Source organism: Adiantum capillus-veneris, chromosome 29 (genome assembly GCF_014529385.1).
Source record: "Adiantum capillus-veneris isolate H3 chromosome 29, ASM1452938v2, whole genome shotgun sequence".
NCBI lineage: Eukaryota > Viridiplantae > Streptophyta > Polypodiopsida > Polypodiales > Pteridaceae > Adiantum > Adiantum capillus-veneris.
Genome location: NC_140959.1, coordinates 29,484,688 through 29,501,374, shown reverse-complemented (window position 1 = coordinate 29,501,374; position 16,687 = coordinate 29,484,688). Strand labels below are relative to the sequence as shown.

Sequence of the window (16,687 nt, the reverse complement as noted above, 5' to 3'; positions counted from 1 at the left end):
CCCTCTTCGAGATCTTCATTAATGACATCTCAGATTACATACTGCGAGCTGGTGGCAAGGGTGCAGTTTACAAGCTTGGACACTCCATGCAAGAAATCAATAGCAACACATTAACAGAAACTGCAAATAACTAAACTTCACTAGAGAGGGAGAAGAGGAGAGTTGACACAGCACGACGGAGTTCCAAGCCAAGATGCACTTGCCCCTAAGACCTGCGCCCCTTTCAGTATTTCTTATGATTGCTTCGCAAAGTTGCAACTCTCGAGGGCCCAACTCTCTCCGAGACTTGCGTCCAGATGCTTTTTGAAAGAGTGGCCCTCTGGGCACTTATAAACTTACAAGGCATGCCCAAAAGCAAAGACAGGGCTGCCCACATGCCCTGGCTTTGCCCTTGTTATTTGCATGGGCTTTGAGCAGTTCACTCTGGTGGTTTGAATTTCTTCGTGATGATCTCCTACTATCTAATATGCTCAATAGAGCACTAGTAATCATGAAACTCCTCATCCATTTTGTGGACTTTCAAGATGTTTTGGTGATTAATAATTGCATGTTGTTAATAGTAGAGAACCTCTTTTTTTATGACAGTTATCATATCCTTTGGTTTTAAGAGTTTATGTTATAACTTGATCAAGGGAAACTCTTACAAGTATTTGGGGCATGAAAGGAAGTTGAAATGGCCCTATCAGCTTTCAACATTTGAGGCATGAAAGGAAGGTGGATTGGCCCTATCAAGTATTTGAGGCATAAAAGGAAGCTGAATTGGCCCTATCAACATTCAATGAGTGAAATTATTCAAGCTATGGAGCCGCAAGTTCCAAAATAAGAGTGAGCATTGTAAAATGTTTTGCGCGCTAGTTCACTTCCTGTGTAGCTGGGTTTGTTGTGTAATTATAATTGTCGTGCATGTAAGGATATGCATTGTGCATTATCCTCTCTCTAGGATGTAGGGTAGGCTTACATACCTACCCACTCTAGGTACCCTCATTTATTTTTCTTTTTATGTTACCCATACATTGTACTAGAGTCACAGATGGATGGAACCTTTTGGTCTCATATGTCATTTTGGCCTTTTGAAGACGTCAATATAACATTTCATTTCATTTTCATTTTTTCCAGGTAACCACGAGCTCCTTACCTCTATCTCCTCATGGCCATGGGGGCATTGCATCAAATATTTATGTGAACAACAATAAAGGAGTGGTTGAATCCTAAACTCGAATAGCATGAGGAAATCATAATAGAGATGACACCCCTCCTTCATAGGGTTATCTCCACTTCCACATCATGTTATCAGATTATCATCAATTATGTTACTAGCATTCCTTGATTATCTTGCCCTATGTGTTGGTTAAAACCATGCATTGATTCTAAAAATCATAAACTCACCTTGTTTGAGTGTTCTCTCCCCAAATCTATTGATCTCTCGCGTTTTAAAAGTATATCTTTCTTCTCTCCAACTGCTTGTAGTCTTCCCCATAGACAATGCTGCTTCTACAAAAGCATAAAACACTCAATATCCACTTAAATCTTGACTTATAGACACATCCAATCACAGGTCTACCAAAACTATCATACCTTAACCAAAAAAAAGCGTACAGCATTGTTATCAACAACCACGGAGCTCTTTTTACTTTCAACGTCTCCAAACAGATCAACTTGAAATAAATAAGGATGACAATTCACTTTCACATAACAATCTGTTGCTGCAGTCAAATCCAACCAAAAAAGCAACACCCCTTTATTTTATCACCTTTAATGAAGTAAAAGCCATGATAAGTGTATAAAAGGATGTCTTTGCCTGTCAAACCATCAACAAAGCGAATGAAAAAAGGTTAATTTCCAAAAACAAGTAATATGAAGAAGATCTTCAACTAGTTGAAGGATGAACATTCAGTACAACTCAGCCATGCAAAACTGAAGAGTTTCAGAAAGCAACTTTCATATGCAAAAACTGATATAGAAGAGGAATGGTGGCATAGAAATGAATACATGGACATAATTTAGCCCCAGAGACGAATCAATACATGACTATGAAAGGGACGATCCAAATAATTCAAGCACTCACCTTAAACCAAAGTTGGGTTCTCAAAAGTATTGATGTAGCTTAATTTTCTTGACCATTGCCCCAAACAAAATAATTTGAGGCTTATCTTGATCGTCAAAAGTTCTAACATGGCATAAATTTCTTTCCCATTGCACCATACAACAAAGTGTCACATAGCTTATCTAATCTGTATTTCATAATCTGAACGTCAAAAGTTCTAACATGGCATAAATTTCTTTCCCATTGCACCATACAACAAAGTGTCACATAGCTTATCTAATGTGTATTTCATAATCTGAAGTCTTATAATTGACAAAGCCATTTCACTTCTTCATGCACATAATTGAGAAGAGAGTGAAGGGATTGTGGCAAAAAGGGTTCCTCTCCCTCTGAGAACTCTGGCCATTGGGGTATTTTACCACTGGAAACTGGATCTTTGGTACTTTTTCTCTCTCAAACTATTGTCTAAGCATAATGTAATCTCAGCATGGAGGTGAGTTTTCTTTCCCAATGAGTATAAAGGCTTGGAAAATTTAGTAAGACGGAGTACTAAGAGAATGGCCTCTACAAACTCCACGCTCTGGATCTACTACCCACAGGCAGTAAAATTTCTTTTAAAACACCGTATTAAGCAAAATACAAGAACTGGCTTACACCACCTGGAGAGGGAATCATTTTTGTTCTTTTGACCCAAAATATTATGAAGGCTTGGGGACTACTTCTAGGGCTCAGCTCCCCACCGCAGGTCACCTCGCTTGATGCATGAGAGCACTCATGCAATATGCATCTGATCTCTATGCAATGCCAAGGCAGCCACCTATGCCAGACCCACCAAAGTCTTGTCCTCAGTCCTCTGCATTCTTCACCAGGAGTACAGTACGCATAGTTACAGGGAATGGCCATTTTCAGGTCTCCGTTCCCCGTTCCCATTCCGAATCCCCGTGCCGTGTTTCAAACGTGAGTATCAATGGCATTTCACGCCTGTTGCTGTTCCCTGTTCCGCGCTCCGATTTCTCGTTCCAGGTAACTATGATAGTACGTGATGTTTTAGACCGACTTAGTACAGTTAAGGCCCTGGATCATTATGGATTAGCCGTTGAGTATGGTAAACATGCTAAAGATATGTAAGCGACACTTGGACATGTTTAGCAAGGTAATGCATGAGGGTTTCAATGAGAAAGGCCATGTGCCAAGGGATCCTCTACTTCTCACCAACTATCGTACCAACATGGTTGGCCATACATTGGCTATATGAATCTATATCGGAGCATGAGCTACAAAGATAGGTTGAGCGAATGTAGCTTAGAGCACAAGGCCACACGAGATTCAGGAAAGGATCATCCACACTAGACAACATCATTACTGTAAGAGGACACGAGATTGTGATGGAAGAGCTAACTTGTAGGTCATTTCTATGACTCGCTTAGAGTACTTTGAATGGAGAGAGAGGTGTGCACAAATGTCAGCATGGTTTGAGTTATATGGCTCCGGTATGGACAGACTACCCACATTTCCGTCTTCATTGAATGCGTCATCGCTCACTTTCAGCCACATACAGATTACCAAGCTCAGCAAACATGATATTACACAGACCGTTACCCAGCAGAACTTGGTTTGCAGCAACAGGAGAACTAGGGACAGAGATAGCATTCTACGGAGAGCATCGTCTTCATAATACAGATGATGAGTTTACTGTCCATCCAAGATATATGGATGCACATTTGTCACATGGGGTGAGATATGAATTGGCCAGCTCGCATCAACTAGAGATAAAGAATGGCAGATAGAGTGACGTTCACCTTAGCAGCGTACATGTGATGTGTGTCAGTTAGCACCAAAGGCATGAGGAGCATTCTATACGTCATTGGCCTGCTAGCTATGAGATCAGCAGCATTTCCACTGCCTCTTTCAAGAGGGATTTGGATCTCCCTCCAGAGTTATGGATTACCCGGATCAGCAATGTCTCGGCTTGTATTCGATAGCGATTTACTAGCTTCGAGAGAGACTTCTGAGGGCAGGAAACAAGTGCACAAATCTCCAGCATGTTTAGAAATGTCGGATCTCTTTCTGTTTCATATAAACTAGCAGGTAATCTAGCTTTCAGGGCTACGTGGTTACAACGGTTGAAATAGTCCTGGATCAGAGCGAGATCATTGTACAGGAGCCGCATACACATCATTGCTAGGAATCGAGTACGACCCACTGAATTTTTCACTACAAAAGAGATGGATGCTACACTGCAGAGACCCCTGCAGTAGTTTGCTGGATGACCCCCCTTGCCAGCCCAGATATGTGGTTCATTGTTTTCTGCCTAGCTTTTAACTATTGTAACCCACATCCAGTTCTCTTTGCCTATATGGCACCATCTCACCAGTTTCTTATAGTCAGTTTTGCTACTAACTTAATCTTCTCACCTGAAAGTTCTCTCTCTTACCGTGAATGTAATTGCTGGTCTCATAGTAATTTTTGGCCTTTTGTGGGTCATTGATATGACTTCTCCTTTCTCTTTCTATTTGTTTTTGTCGCCGTTATCTTTTTTATGATGGGCTTGTACCCTCTGTATCACATAAGGCCGAAAAGCATTACGGAACAACACCATAGCCAAATATCATGTAGGTGAAAACACCCCTCAATGTGCTCATCCCTAATCTGCCTCACTAATGCCTATTTGTATTTTAGATTTTTGACTTTCTTTAACAGTTTTGCAACGCCAACTGCTTTATTTCAGGAGGGCAGCACATGGCTAACTGTTAAGACTTGGAGCACATGCTGGAGGCTTAATTAGCCTCACAGAATCAAAGCTACAATTGCACCATTGGTGATCATTCTCTCTCTCCTTTTGACCTTTTGAAGACATTAATATAACATTTCATTTTCATTTCATGACTCCAATGCACTTCCTTAGTGTCAGGCTGTTTTTTTGTCTATAACTATGCTGCTTCTATTGATCAGTCTAATTTGAATGACTTTGTATCCTAGAGTCACTTGACACAACACTAAGTTAGCATTGTTGAATTGTTTTAACTTTGTCAATTTTTGTGCTGCATGTTTCTACTACTGAGTGCTTTTGAGCTCTCAATAGTAAAAGAATGCCCTTGGCCATTAGCTAGACTAGTTCAGCAATAGTGTGGATGCTTCAGAGGAGGGCACTCGGCTTGGACATATTCCCTGTTTTTGTGGTAGTGCGTTAGCTCTTGAGCTCAGACTCCCTAAACGCTTCCTCTCAGTTATTCAAGGTGTTCAGTTTTTGTTTTAGGTGTTTCTTATAGTTATCATTTCCAGATATTGTAGTGCACCATTTTCACCCTTTTGACCATGGCAGAAGCTGGTCTCACGCTTGGTGTATGTCATTCTTTGACAATAATATTATGTGACAGCAAGAATCAAAAAGCGTTCTTGCACACTGAAAGTTCAGAATGCTTCCTTTGCCCTCGGACAGTCTTTACTAAAAATTACTGGTTACCCCTGGAACAAAAGGTGCTGATAAAGCACCAGCAATGGAGTCCCAACAGCATAGCATCCATCATACTCAGGCAGAGAGAGCAATGTCAAAATACTGCTGGAAGTACCATACAGCCAAGACAATATTGATATGCCACTGTGCTGGGGCATACTTAATACTAGATGGCAGCATGAATCCACCAGTCTGATTCATAATCCTACCAACTTTGTTGTTGCACCTCTATCCAGCCTTTTAGATGCATCGTCACAAAATTGTAGATGGCCGCTGAAAACAGAGCCAGAAAAACAAATATGGCCTAAAATAATAAAAGAAAAATATGTTGGCCTTAATGGTGGCCTAAATACAGAAATGAAACTGAAAAAATACAGTAAAAGCAACACATGTTGGCCTAAAGGGTGCCTAAAGGAGAGAAGCTTGCAAGGGTACTAATCTTAGCACTCTTGAGATGCCCCATAATGATTTAATTATTCAAAATCCTCCTACCTAAAATCCTGCACTTCAGAGCATCCTTCAAGTCTCTCCTACATCCATGAAAACCATGTCTAGCTTAGGGTATATTCCTAAGAGATTCCCAGTGGAAGTCAAAAGGAGATAATGCTCCTTCTAAACGAGTCGTATAAAAGAAACTACCATAGTACTAAACTACAAGGGAAAGTAAGTTTTTAAGGTGACATAATGAGCCTAGTGTAGGCCAAGTTATGTTGAAATGAATCATTTGTGAATACAGATCCAATTTGTCTTTCTTTAAACAGATTACCTTTTAAAGGTAAGTCTATGCATTATCATAAAATATATACCAAGATGAATCCAAGATAAGCCCAAATTCACCTTTAAAGGAAAGTGCAAGGTATAAACTCATGGTAGTCATCCACAAGACAATATAACCATCAGCTCCATCATGCATAGTATTGACTAAATACTACAACATCCCCACTAATGTCGTCAGTGCCCAATAGTGGGTGTAGAACTATGTACTAATATATCATTATCGTAAAAACTCCCATTCCGTTGATTAAATATTTTTTGCAATATATCTCAATTTCTTCAGTTCTGTTTGAAAAATAAGGATAGTTCTCTCTTGCTGTAAAGGCAAGAAACATTTTTGCCTAGCAACATGAGACTCTATCAGCAGATACTCAACGTGAACCCATTTGAAAAGATATTCTGAGTGTGCAAGCATGATAGTTCCAAACCTTGTAGCTAGTAATTTTGATGAATTTGTCTAAGCAACTAACGCCACAGGAAACTATACTTATATTGAAAGACAGAAATCCAAATACATGACAAAAGCTGTAGTCACTAGAAATAATGTAGACACTCCCAAGTGCCTTGTGGAACTTGGATAAGTAAGAAATCATCCCACCATGACACAAAAAATTTTATTAAAAAAATCCTAGAACAATCAGTAAAGTTAAAGTCTTCAACCTAGCGACACTGAAGATCATATAATGAATCATCCCACCACAATAACAAAAGAACGTTGAACAATCTACAACGTGTTCATTAGAAGATAGAAAATGACTAACTGACGAAGCAAATGACAAGCATTCATGTTCAGTTTTAAAACAAGTTATTTTGAAAACTGATTGCACAAGACATTTTATAGTATAGCTGAAATTCATATGAAGCATATCACACTGCAAGGGGGTGCAAGTGAGTTAAGTTGAGAGGCATACTGAGAATGTCAATATTGGCAAGTGAAATGCAACGCAGTGCCACATGAATGGTCACCCAAGTTGGGCTCTCTTGCCATGTATATGCTGGTGTGATCGGCATCTTCCACTCTGCCTAGCTAGAGTGGATCTCTCTTCTTGTCCTTGTAGTCTATCAATCAAAATATAACACATCCAAAACCAATCATCGTTAGCCAACTTTGCACATGCTCTTTGGAATTGCAAGGGAGTAAGATGGTTGAAAAGATAAGATTTAGAAAAACCAAAAGTAAAATTCAAAATTTGGGTTTCTTGAATGAGATTGTTTGGTTGTGTCAATTGACTTGCACAGGATATAAAAATATTTTGAAAGCGATTCATGACACTAGTCTAGGGAAGCTCTAGCTTCAATTTTAATCCTTCGAGACCAACTTACTGAGCCTAGTATTTAACAATGCTTAAGAAATAAGCGTTAGTAATCTCTATGCCAAGGCGGGATTTTGATAAGGGTACATAGCTCTTAGTAAAAAAAGAATTACACTCGTATGTACAATTTGAAGAGCCATATTTTAAAAACAAACACCTGCATTATGCCAGACTTCCATACCGATGCAAGCGAAAAATTCAACATTGTAAACAAGTGAATGTCGATGTCAATTCTCCAAGCTTGTTCCCTCTATCTACTCTCTCAAGTACCCACATTCTCCTCCATTTGCTTGCGATTGTCTTCCAAACAAGAAGTCACAATCTTGGCAAGCTCATAAGACGAGAATGCCTACACTAGAGTGGATTGAGCAAAGCCTTCGCGTTAAATAGCTGAAAGCTTCAATTCCGATGCACTTCTTCGCAATGAAACTCTTCCATTGTCGACATAGGTTGAGGAAAGAGCTTCCAGACAGTTTCCATCAAACAAGAATGGCTGAAATTGCAAGAAAAGTGCTGAAAAACAAAAAATTCAACGATATCATGGATTGTTTCAATGAAAAACAGCTCCATATGCGTAGATAAGTGGCATAGGATGATGACAAGAGGCTCCCCCAAGGTAAACATGGCTATGGAAAACTTCAAAAGTGAAGAAAAATGCTACAAAAACAAAAGTTTCAGTCCCCAAAAATGCCCTAGAATCTTAAACTCACAAATTCGAAGTGTCTTTTTTAGACTTGCCACTTGTCAAAATTCTCAAATTGGTCAAAGGGTTTTAATTTGAATCCTTCATGTCCACTTAATTAATGTTTTAAGTGACTTTGAGATTGCCCAAGGCTCATTAGGCAAAATTTGGACTCACAAAGGGGCCCTTTAAGGAGTTTGACTTTATCCCTCTCTACCAAAACGGGCACATGGATAAATTTGTGTAAACAAACTCCAAAGTTGGCGGAGGTTTGACGGTTAGAATGTCCTCTTCAAGCTCTATCTACTGATATATAGCACGCCATGAGATTCCTCATATTTTAGAAGATTCTTTTTTTGATTCACTTAGATTCCGACAGAGTTGTCACATCATAGGTGAATCAAAAAAAGAATCTTCTAAAATATGAGGAATCTCATGGCGTGCTATATATCAGTAGATAAAGCTTGAAGAGGACATTCTAACTGTCAAACCTCCGCCAACTTTGGAGTTTGTTTAAAAAAATTTATCCATGCGCTCGTTTTGGTAGAGAGGGGTAAAGTCAAACTCCTTAAAGGGCCCCTTTATGAGTCCAAATTTTGCCTAATGCTAATCCTAGGATTTCTTATCCAAAAATAAGGGTTATACTTACCACTTGTTCACAAGCCACAAAATGTGTCGGCAAACAACATACGCAAAGCTTCAGGCAAGCATCCCCATTTCTCAAAACTATTCACAACATTCATGCAAGAAGGTAGTATGCAAAAGTTAAGCACACAAGCACATAAATATGCTATGCAGTGCAACATCAATATGGATGGTTCCCGTTCATGAGCCTCTGACTAAAGGACGTTCCCGTAGAAGTACACAATGGTACTGTATCCTGCGAAAAGTTAGTGCACAAGGCATTTCCAGGTATGTGCATGTGGACGCCAATCCCAACCGAAAGCCTAGTCCACCATTCGACGCATGAACTCAGACCAGACCAACTCTACTAACTGTGTGTCCTGTGAAAGTGACATTGTAGCCTGTGTAAGGTGCAGCGGAATGAATGTTGTATTTTCTCAAGATTAGTGATCTTTATTACTCAAGGCTCCTTTTAGTTCTTAGGGAAAGAGAGAGCTTTCTGTCTTATGGAGAGTGCTATGATCATGAACAAAGTGAGTGGATATTGTGCGTGCAAGTGAATGAGACTGAGAGAAGGAGAGAGAAGAGATACGACATCCAAGAGGTTGTAAAACCCTCCTCCGAAGGTCCCACTCTCATCGGCGAGAGTGGTCTACTTTGATTGCACGAAGGTGTACAATGCGTATGCAATGGACTGATGCAATGGGACTATGCCGATGACGACGACGGTGGTGACAACGGCGACTTGATAGCTGAAATCTGAGATCTTCTAATCGCTGAATTTCGGGACTGTTTTGGTGGCTGAAAATGACTGTTTTGGCTGCGTTTTTATGGCTGAAAATGGGGGATCATCTGCAACCAGCTTGGGGCTGATCTGCTGCTGTGCATAAGGCTGAAAACGCTGTTTTCTGATGTAGATTTGGGCTGGAAACAAAAACGCTGGCTAGATCTGCCTCTTGCCAAAAACGCTAGGCTGATATGCATCTTCAATGCAAAAACGCTGATTGGGCTGTTTTGGCAAAACGCTAGGAATGTTGGACATCTGATAGTGATCCTGAGAATCTGAATCTGTTGTCGCTAGGACGATAAGGGGTTGATGGCGATGGCCTGCTATGGAAACACCAAGGGAAATGAGTGGTTGCTATTGGGAACAGAAAACGCTAGGGGTCCTTGAGGGGTACTGCTAAGAAGTTGCATGTTGAGCGGGAAGCTCCTACTTCCTCTTCTGCCAGAAAGTGCTAACTTGGGTTTGCTTATATATTAACTTAGGAAAATTGCCCTACCTACTTTTCTTGGAAAGTCGCTTAAAAATAATAAGTGAAAATAACCAATAAATAGGAAAATAGGCTAAATGTACTGGAAAATTCCCCTAACTGATGCTAATGGATTCTGATGGGAATTCCAATGATCATGCTGTGTGCAACCAGAAGATATGCATCTATGCTAAGTGATTGGGCATGCACGGTCTACGAATAGACTCACAAAAGTGCCAGATCACTGCTAATCTAGACTTGACTGAACTGACTGAAACCCTGCTATGGTGTAGCTTGTCTACGGATACATAGGGTTGGGATGTGTCACATGACATCCCCTCCTTTTCAAAGTGAGGTACTGGTACCGAACTGTATGGCGTCAAGGGAGATCGCCAGCAGCATCTGGAACCCTGGAAGGGACTCTTCGCCGGCCCACTCTGATGTGTGGGTCGTGCGGTACTTGAACTTCATAAAGGTCTGCAATGTTTGCTTCTTTGGGCCGCGCCGAAAGCGACACAAAGTCTTCTGTGGCTCCTTCGATGCTTCAACTTTGTCTAGAGTCCTGATTCTCTCGTCTTCAAGAATCTCCATGGCTGAAAATTCCTGAAACCACTTCAACACAAAACCATGAACATACTCATTCCATGTAAAGTGAAGGAAAAAAATCTTGTCTTCTCTAAAGACTGTGTATGCAATGTAGATGAACATACAGACGGAGTGACAACCCGTTCATCAAACACATACAAACAATGCGATCAAATCTTTTCTGTTTGATCGAAATTAATCAACTGTGGCAAATCACAATGGAAATGCCCATGCTTGGTGCTCATACTATCATGTGCTCTTTCAGAAACTGTGTCATGCCAAGGAAAAGACATGGAATGCGACTTCCTTACATACAAACTTTTCAGCTTTTCATGAACAATCCGCATACATTCATGCTCATCCATGATAGAAACGTGCTCAACATACAATATGTCATGCCTAGGAAAAGGGATCACATAACGATGCTGACTAAAATACAAGAACCAATCACGAAAAATGTATGCGTATCAATCATGTGAACACATAATACTTCTTGTGAGGGTTCTTTGGACCAAGGCTCGAGAGCCAAGATCGCTTCGTCTTGAATGATCGAATCGTCTTGTGGGGGTTCTTTGGACCTCGACTCGAGAGCCAAGATCGCTTCTTCGTGACTGCTCGAATCTACAACGAGGTTAGCTTTGCTAGAAAAAGCATCCACTAACACATCATCCTTGTGAGTAATCACATCTTCTTCATGCAAATCATCATGCTTGTCTTTTTCATCCAAATCATCTTGCAAATCATTATCATTCAAATCATCATGCTTCTCATAGTCATGCAAATCCTATGTGTCATGCTCTGGAGAAAAAGAGACTAAGAGAGTCTCCTTATCTCGAATCCTTTCAACCTTGTCCTGCATATTAGCAATGAGAGATGGAGAAGGAGCAGTGTCCACTCCATGAAAGACAGTAGGAGAATCACTTTTGGCATTGAGAGTTAAAGTGCTAGCCTCCCAATCAATGAGAGGGTTTAGTTCACGAAACCATTTCATGCCTAAAATCATATCACATCCTGAGAGAGGAGAAACAACAAATCTTCTGGTGAAGGCAGTCTGTTGAATTGCAAACAACACATCAAGGCACTCCTTCGTGATGAGAGCGTCCATACCAGAACGAAAGCCAGAGACCTCGATAGGAGATCTCGGACTAACTTCGAGGCGGGCTCTCTCAACAAGAGAGGGACTGATCACATCATGCATACTACCTGGGTCAAACAATATGACAAAACGGTGCCCCGACATACGACTATAACATTTAATGAGAGAATCATCAATGGGAGGGTCCTGAGAAACTTTGGGCACAATCGTGTTATCATTCATTGCATTGACACATGTAGTAGGTGTTGTGGGTTCTTTAAAGTCATTCGATTCAAGCTTAGGACATGTTCTTTTTATGTGACCCTTAATGTGACAATGAAAACAACGACCTTCCTTAGAATAAGTGCTTTGTTCTCTCCACGTGATATATCCTCCTACAATTCCTTGTGCTACCTTTTCATCTGGAGAAAGCTTAGGTTTAGCAATTGTGTTAACCTTACCCTTAGATTCATTGGAAGAATTCTTTGATGAGAGACTGTTGGAAGATTGGTTAGAAGAGTTATCATTCTTACCATTCTTACCGTTCTTAACGTTCTGCGGGGTTTGAGAAGTCTGCGAGGTACTTGTGGAAGTCTTGTTCTCCTTAGGCTTTCCTTTGTTGTGCTTCATCTCGTGGGCGAGAGCAATTGCTACCGCTTTGTTGAGATCGATTGGATCGAGTACCTCGACATCATACTTGATATACTCGTCCAATCCGTAAAGAAATGCCTCCTTGCGCTTCGCATCCGATTTGCATAATTGAGTACCTAGCTGCAAAACACGATTAGAGAAAGACATAACTGGCATACCGTTTTGCTTGAGAGCTCACCAATCGTGCAAGGTACTGAGGTGGCATAAACCGCGCCTTGAGCTTGTCTTGGAAATCAGCCCAACTAAAAGAGAGGGGCGTGAAATCGTCGGCTGCCTCTAGGTGTGCGGCTAGCTGTGCCTCTTGCCATGCCTAGTACCAATTAATGGCATCACCGGCAAGGTACATAGCTGCCGTCAAAACTTTGCTATTGCCTGTTTTCTTAGTTGTCGCAAAATAAGCATTAAATGGATGCAACCAAGAATGAATAACATTAGCATCCATCTTACCGTCATACTTGCTGAAAGTCAACTTTTCTGTAACTGGATGGTTGGAATCCGCGTCGTGGCTTGCGCCACTTGACGAACTCCCACGATCTTTGGATGGTTCGGTCTTCGAGGCTAGGACTTGGGCAAGCAATTCTTGAGTGCGTAGCTCTCGTCGAGCTTCACACTCTGCCTCCAGAGACAATCTATGAGCGGCACGATCGGCCTCCAATGCCGCGTTTCTTGCTGCCGCTTCCTCCTTCCTTAGTTCTTTTCTTGCGTCGCGCTCGCGTTCTAAAGCAAGGTGCTTGTCTTCCTATCTATCCATCATGGCCATCATCTGCTTTATCATTGCCTCCATAGGGTCTGGTGCACTTGGTGGCGTAGATGGCGAAGGGGGAGGGTTGAAGAAATCATCTCCGGGTGGGGACGAGTCTTCGTCGCCTCTCTCATGCTCATCACCTGTATGCGAAGTATCCATTCCGCTTCGGGTGACGACCATGCACTATGATCTTGGGTTCTTAAGCTCGCGAGGAACTTGGGTTCTTGAGGGTCTTGAGGTTTTTGAGATCTTTGATTCGTGAGAATCTTGGGTTCTTGAGGTTCTTGAGTCTTGAGTTCTTGAGGGTCTTGAGGTTTTCTTTCGCTTGCAAATCGCGTTGGAGAAGGATCTTCTCTTCACCCGAGTTCTACCCTTTTCTGCGGGCGCACCCCTTGGCGGCCTTGCGCTCACACCAAGGTTGCTTTTTCCCACCTCACCTCGATTGGCCGGCCTCTAAGTGCACGGTCTGCTCTCAATGAGTGAAAAGAGACAAAAGGGGAGGCTGGACAAGCCCTTCTTTCTTGGGATTCCTGTGACTCTTCAACAAAACACGATTAGGGATCGACACGCCCAAGTAAACTTGGGTTCGTGCGACCTCCACAAGCAAAAAAAAATCTTGTGGTTATTGTGGTTCTTTCCTTGAGTAATGCAGAACACGTCCAAAGCTCTAATACCAATGTAGGGTACAGCGGAATGAATGTTGTATTTTCTCAAGATTAGTGATCTTTATTGCTCAAGGTTCCTTTTAGTTCTTAGGGAAAGAGAGCTTTCCGTCTTACTCAAACTCCTCCACTCCCCTTCTCGTGTGTCATGCATCTCTTTCAATTTAAGGTGCTTAAAGTTGTTCGGTCTGTTCTTTCCCGTTGGCACCGCGTGGTGCCCTCCTGTTACAATGGTATCAGAGCTTCACGCGTGTGCTTTTTTTAAAGCATACCGGTCCTTCAAGATCAAAGAATCTTCATGTCCGTGCCTGAAACTTACTAGGCACTCCCACCCTTAATCCATCACGCATCGGGCCCACCCTTAGTCCATCGTGCATTGGGCGCGCTAACGTCTTCATCGCTCCCTCTTAAGGGGCATAAGCCATAAAGAACCCAAGGCCACAGGGTGTTTATGGATTCGGTAAATACCTGCAGTTTCTCCTCGACGAGCTTCACAACATTCTTTCACAACACCCACAACAAAATCTCTCGATGCTACAAGGTTTTCGATAGTTTCTGAATTACATGATACCTCCTCTAGTGGCTCACGTGGTATCTCCTCCTTCAACACCAAAAAGTATGAGAGCTTCCAACCGGAAACCTTCCCAACCGTCTGTTTCAATCGGGGGACTCTTCAGGAATATGGTGCAGCGAGGGTGCAGCCATCTGACCCTGATCCAGTGCAACCGCCTTTGCCATTGGCGTTGTCCCCACCTTCCCCACCACCACCGCCACCAGGCTACAATGGTTGGACCCCGTATGGATACCCTTTCTAGCCATACGCAGGGTATGCGCCTAACCAACCGAAGGATTTCAAAGATGGCCGCACGACAATCAAACTTTTCCACCTTTTCTGGGGTGAAAGATCGGAAGAAAGCATTGCAATTCCTACAGCAATTCAACAACATCTATGCTTTGGGGAACTATACATAAGAATCCAAGATTTCTGGAGCAGCAAGATTTCTTAAAGATAATGCTATGCAGTGGTGGAGTTCAATCGCCACACAACCGCATGCTCCAAGGACCTGACAAGCTTTCGAGATAATATTTGCACGCAATTATATGACTTCTCTCTTTGAAGTCCACCTCTTGTCAAAATGGGGCAACTCAAAAATGCTTGCCACAGAAACCATGGTCGACTATAACCAAAGGTTTCTCACATCTACCTTCCGGTGTCCTTCTTTAAGTTCATTCCCTTGGAGGACAACTGCAAGCGATACACCATTGGACTATCATCACCATTGCAGGAATATTACCTGTCCAAGCAAGTCTCAACTATGCAAGAACTTACGGGCCATGCCGCGGTAAGCTACAAGCTGATGAAAGGAAAGCTACAGTTTACCACAAAAGCAACTCCAGCCACGAACCAGAACTCCCAGTAACAACAAACAAATCCTCACGCATCTCGTGAAACCCAACCTCAAAGGCCTCGTCTCACACAGAATCAAGGAGAAACCCTGTTACAAGAGGACTCAAAAAGTGGTACCCCTCATTGGGGCTCTTCCGGTAAGGATATCATGGAAGAAGGGATTTCCACATTACGAAGTTAGGCAATTGCAACGTTCTCTTGGGCATGCCTTGGCACGACAAGAATGATGCAACCCTCCATATTCAGAACTGAACCATTACCCTAATGCAAAAGGACAAGCCAGTCATCCTCAAAGTTCGGCTGTCCGAATAAAAACATGGATGCATTATCTAGTTGTTTTAAATACTTTTGAACTTCGGCTAAGAAAGTATTGTTTGAAATGGATTGTATCTGTTTTAAACCGGCCTTGGTGTAGCTTTGAAACTCTGGTTTTAATACTAGTTTCAATGCTTGGTAATTTACTCTCGGGTGGAGTAGTGAGAAATATGGTTTCGGTATTGTCTAAACCTCGGAATGGCGCAGATGAGATGTCTAGGCAGCGTTTCCTTGTACGTTGAAAAACATCCGAACGATGCAGACAGGATATTTGGGGAGCGTTTGGTTGTATGCTTGAAACCTCCAAGCAACGCAGGCTGCTGTCTGAGGAGTGTTTGGTTGTATGAGTCCTTTGAGCTCATGGCCAGACCAGTGATGAGGTAGTTGTTGAGTAGCTTCATACCATAGACCGTTTGTCTCGAGGAAGTGCTTAACGGTGTTTTTCAGTGTGTCTTGCAACAGGCATATGTGCGCATTTGTGTTGCATTGTGATGTGCCAACCATTGAATCTTCCTAATGGGGTGAGATTGCCTGGGTATGCAATTATTAGTGCATCAAGACACCCGTTATAGATCAGTGCGGTCTGGGTGTGATGGCTAATTTTGCTACACCGAAATATCAAGAGCTCCCATATGGAATGAGAAAACTGATTGTCCCTCGGAATGACCCTCACATTTTTTTTCAAGCTAACTTGAGTTGTTTTGCAGATATACTATAATCACGAACCATTTCTCTTCTTTCAAGAAGGCCGGATGTCACAAACTACTGAAGTGTCAAGCCTCTAAAGACTAGAGCAACTTGCAAATCCCGAAGGGGCCTAAACCCTAAAAGCAGTACAAGAAGCAAAAGTTCTCACCAACCTACAGATCCTTGCCGAGAGGGGCCAAACAATAATAAAGTGTTACCAACTTATGGTACCTCGTTCGATGGGGCCCAAGTTTCTAATGCTAATAATAAAGTAAAGCAGGACCGCGCGCTCGCTGTTGTTGATCCCCCCTGCTCGCCATCGCCTCCCTCACCTACCCGCCGCCCCCCCCCCCCCCCCCCCCCCCCCCCCTTTGCACTGCTCTCAACAGCCCGCACCCCACCTCTCCCGCTTCGC

The 16,687-nt window shown here is 42.3% G+C and overlaps 1 protein-coding gene across 1 annotated transcript in view; it reads right to left on the bottom strand.

Annotated features, from left to right (window-relative positions):
- LOC147418972 (uncharacterized) overlaps window positions 1-16,687 on the bottom strand; it is a 101,500-nt gene that overhangs the window by 80,771 nt on the left and 4,042 nt on the right. Inside the window, exons 2-5 of the mRNA XM_086506131.1 lie at window positions 7,184-7,331; window positions 1,751-1,798; window positions 1,576-1,655; window positions 1,387-1,491 (exon numbers count right to left, since the gene is read on the bottom strand). Coding sequence (XP_086362257.1) covers window positions 1,387-1,491; window positions 1,576-1,655; window positions 1,751-1,798; window positions 7,184-7,283 — 333 coding nt within the window. The 5' untranslated portion in view covers window positions 7,284-7,331. The remainder of the gene's footprint in view (window positions 1-1,386; window positions 1,492-1,575; window positions 1,656-1,750; window positions 1,799-7,183; window positions 7,332-16,687) is intronic.